Source organism: Chenopodium quinoa, unplaced genomic scaffold (genome assembly GCF_001683475.1).
Source record: "Chenopodium quinoa cultivar QQ74 unplaced genomic scaffold, ASM168347v1, whole genome shotgun sequence".
Taxonomy (NCBI): domain Eukaryota; kingdom Viridiplantae; phylum Streptophyta; class Magnoliopsida; order Caryophyllales; family Amaranthaceae; genus Chenopodium; species Chenopodium quinoa.
The window spans coordinates 61,744-65,927 of NW_018744195.1; the positions used below are offsets into that span (position 1 = coordinate 61,744).

The 4,184-nt window shown below is 36.1% G+C and overlaps 1 protein-coding gene across 1 annotated transcript; it reads left to right on the plus strand.

Moving 5' to 3' along the window:
* Nucleotides 1–1,335: 1,335 nt before the first annotated feature.
* Nucleotides 1,336–3,102, plus strand: LOC110694033. Its single transcript, XM_021871193.1, has one exon. The coding sequence runs from the start codon at nt 1,336–1,338 to the stop codon at nt 3,100–3,102; it is 1,767 nt and encodes a 588-aa protein (XP_021726885.1).
* The last annotated feature ends 1,082 nt before the right edge of the window (nt 3,103–4,184 follow it).

Genomic DNA, 4,184 nt, shown 5'->3' on the forward strand with positions numbered 1-4,184 from the left:
CAAGTCTAAGCATGGAGAACTTCGAAGATTTGCTTATCATGCATCAAGATAGTTTATCCCTAAACATTAATTCAAGCCAAGAATTGCATGGACACTTTCTTGGATATCAAAGCAAAGCCACGGTTTGCTTAGTGGTTTTTCTTGGAGTCTAGTTCACTTTCTTGAACTTTCTTGAATTTTCTTTACTTAGATTTTGCTTACAAGTTTTTACCTTTCACTTGAAAGGGTTTTTCTTGGTTCAAGCATTAGGATCTTTAATCTTTATTTAGTTCTTTAATTTTTATTTATTTATTTAGTTGCTTTAAAAATCAGTTAGCTAGCAAAAATAATCAGTTTAGGCGTGTGCTTGTTCTCCAAGGAGTTTGGTGTATGCTTGTGCGCCAAGGTGCTTGCTCTTCAAGCAAGTTAGAATTCTAGTTTAATTAGGATTGAATTAGGAACTTGTCCTAATCTTCCTAGGTAAACTAAGTCTTATAAATAGGGCTGTAAAACACACGAATAAACATAGAGATTAATATTCAGATTTATTTCTCAAGTTGCATACTTGAGTTTTTGTTGATTGCGATCAATTGCTGTTTTGCTTGTTTTAGTTAAAACATTCGTTGGATTGTTTAATTAGGTGGATTCTTAATTGATTAATCTTAGTTTTTTGTTTAATTCTTGGTGGATTTCCTGTATAGAATTAGACTTAAACATATCCCTTGTGTTTTGTTGATTTTCGGATCAATAATTCACATCATCTTTGGTATCAGAGCAGGTTTGCGCAACTTCGGTAAAAATTAAATTGGGAACAATTGGCTGAGACGTTTTACGTGATTCTTTTTGCATTGAACTCTAAAAACGTCCATCTACCACCATATAAAATTTCATAATTTGTATTTGAGTAACGCGCTCTACACAGTCTCAAACGTGTGATGTTTGTGCACTGATTTGCGGTTGGGAGTCCGGTTTTTGTGTTGCCTAGTTTTCCCTCAAGATTCGATCTTTTAATCAAGATTTTTGAATGACCTGACTTGGTTTGTGTAGGAATCATGTGTGACGAGGAGGTTCCACAGGTTTTAAGGGGATTAACCTTAGAACAGGCTCAAAATCTTAGAAGAGATAGGCGAATTGACGAGTTGGCAGCAAGGATGGATGAGATATTAAAAAGGCTTGATACTCTTGCTGGAGATTCTTCAAGGAAAGGGAATTCTAACCCTAATTCTGTTTCAAGTGAGGAAGAACAACCAAGGAGGAACCTAAGGAGGCCAAGAAATAATTATTCCTAGGAGAAGAGATAGACCAAAGGATGATGATAGGAACCTAAGATTAGATCTTCCCGAATTCAATGGGAGTATGAATGAACCTGAAAAATACTTTGAGTTGATTAGAAGGGCCGAGACACTCTTTGATTACAAGGTGTATGATGAAAGGAAAAGATGCAAATTGGCTGAATTAAAACTGGCCGGTTATGCTAGTCTTTGGTATGATAATCTAAAGAAGAAGAGGCATAAGGAGGGGCATGCAAGAATCTCAACTTGGGAACAATTCAAGAAGCACATGAAAAAAAGGTTCGTACCTAGTGATTATATTCAAGATGTTTATCTGAAGATGCAACTTTTTAAACAAAATTCTATGACTGTTGAGAATTATATTGGTGAATTTGAAAAGTTATGCATGCTATGTGGCTTAGAAGAGATTGTTGAGCATAAGATTGCTAGATTTATTTCGGGGTTGAATGATAATATTGCTGAAAAAGTTGAATTGCAACAATATCGGTCCTTTGATGATGTTTGCAAGGTAGCTTTGAAAGTTGAAAAACAAATAAAGGGGAAGAAAGGGACGTACACTAAGCCCTTTGTAAAAGGTTTCACTAAACCTTTTGAGAGGAACAGCTTGGAGAAAAGTGGTTCTAGTTCGAACTACAAGGAGACTAAATCAAAATTTGAAGCTCCTACAAAGCTTGTTGAAGATAGGAAGTGCTTCAAGTGTGGTAGTGTTGGTCACATTGCAACTAATTGTCCATCAAAAAGAGTAATGACTACTCAAGAGTGGGAGCAAGAACAAGCTAAGTGTGAGCAAGGTAGTGACTATGTAGAAAAGAACGAAGAGGAAAACTTTGAAGAAGAGGAGGGGCATATTGACGAAATTGATCCCGAGACTCATGGTCAAAGTTTGGTTCTAAGAAGGGCACTACACTCTAAAACCGTACCTATGGAAAACAATCAAAGGGAGAAAATCTTTCTTACAAGGTGCAAGGTAGAAGATAGGTTGTGTGACATGATCATAGACACGGGGAGTTGCACTAATGTGGTATCTACTACTTTGGTAGACAAATTGAAGTGGCCAACTACTGAACATCCAAGCCCTTATAAGCTTAATTGGCTTAATAATTTGAGTGATGTTAAAATAACTAAACAAGCCTTAATCTCCTTTTCAATTGGTAAATTTCATGATAAAGTTTTGTGTGATGTTTGTCCTATGGATGCTTGTCATATACTATTAGGCCGTCCTTGGCAATATGATAGATTTGTGAAGTTTGATGGAAGGACTAATGTGTATGTTGTGAGAAAAGGAGAAAAACAGAGACCGGTTGCTTTAAAACCTTTGATAAGCAACAAATCTTCTAATGTTACCTCTAATTTGAAGAGTTCTTATTTGATTAGTGAGAGGGAATTAGAAAAAGAGATTTGCAGCAACAATGTGGTATATATACTTGTTTCTAATGAGATTCGAATTGATCAAAATAAACAAGAAAAGAGGTCGTATGAATTGGAATCTGTTTTAGAAGAATTCAAGGATGTCTTTCCTAAGGAATTACCTCCGGGACTACCTCCTATTCGTAGGATAGAGCATCAAATTGACTTGATTCCGGGAGCACCACTAACTAATAAGGCAGCCTATAGAAGTAGTCAGGAAGATACAAAGGAGATGCAAAGGCAGATTGAAGATCTTATGGCTAGAGGATACGTGAGGGAAAGTATGAGCCCTTGTGCCGTGCCTACTTTACTTGTCCCAAAGAAAGATGGGACTTGGCGCATGTGTATTGATAGTAGGAGTGTGAATAACATCACTATCAAATACCGATTTCCTATTCCAAGGTTAGATGATCTACTTGATTAACTACATGGTTCAAAGTTGTTTTCTAAGATTGATCTTATGAGTGGTTATCATCAAATTCGAATGAGAGAAGGAGATGAGTGGAAGATAGCATTCAAGACTAAGTTAGGGTTGTATGAATGGTTAATGATGCCGTTTGGACTCACTAATGCACCTAGCACTTTCATAAGGTTGATGCATGAGGTACTTAAACCTTTCCTTGGCAAGTTTGTTGTTGTTTATTTAGATGATATTTTGATATACTCTAAAAATTTGCATGATCATCTAAATCATCTAACAAGTGTTTTTGAAGTGTTAAGAGAGAATAAACTCTATGCTAAGCTTGAAAAATGCTACTTCTTAGTGCCTAGTGTTACTTTTCTTGGTTATGTTGTATCAAAGGATGGAGTTTCAGTTGATCATTCGAAAGTAGAAGCTATTAAAACTTGGCCTATTCCTACTAATATGAGTGAAGTAAGGTCTTTTCATGGTCTAGCTTCGTTCTATAGAAGATTTGTCAAGAATTTCTAAAGTATTGTGGCGCCTATGACTGAATGTTTGAAGAATGACAAGGGTAAATTCGAATGGACTAAAGAAGCTCAAAGTGAGTTTGAGTTGGTTAAAAAGAAGCTATGTGAAGCACCTATACTTGCGTTACCAGATTTCTCAAGTCCTTTTGAAGTTCAAACCGATGCAAGTGGAGTTGGAATTGGAGCAGTTTTACTCCAAAAGAAGAGGCCTATTGCATATTTCAGTGAGAAATCGGGAGGAGCTCGATTGAACTATTCTACTTATGATAAAGAGTTCTATGACATTGTTAGAGCTTTAGATCATTGGAGTCATTATCTCCGACCTAATCACTTTGTGTTGCATTCTGATCATGAAGCATTGAAGTTCATACATGGACAACAAAAGCTCAATCCTAGACATGCTACGTGGGTTGAATTTTTACAATCATTTAATTTTTCTTCAAGGTACAAAGAAGGGAAATCGAATGTTGTGGCTGATGCATTATCTAGAAGATACACTTTGATTGGAATTCTAAATAGCAAGCTACTTGGTTTTGAATTGATCAAAGAATACTACAAAGGTGATGATGATTTTTC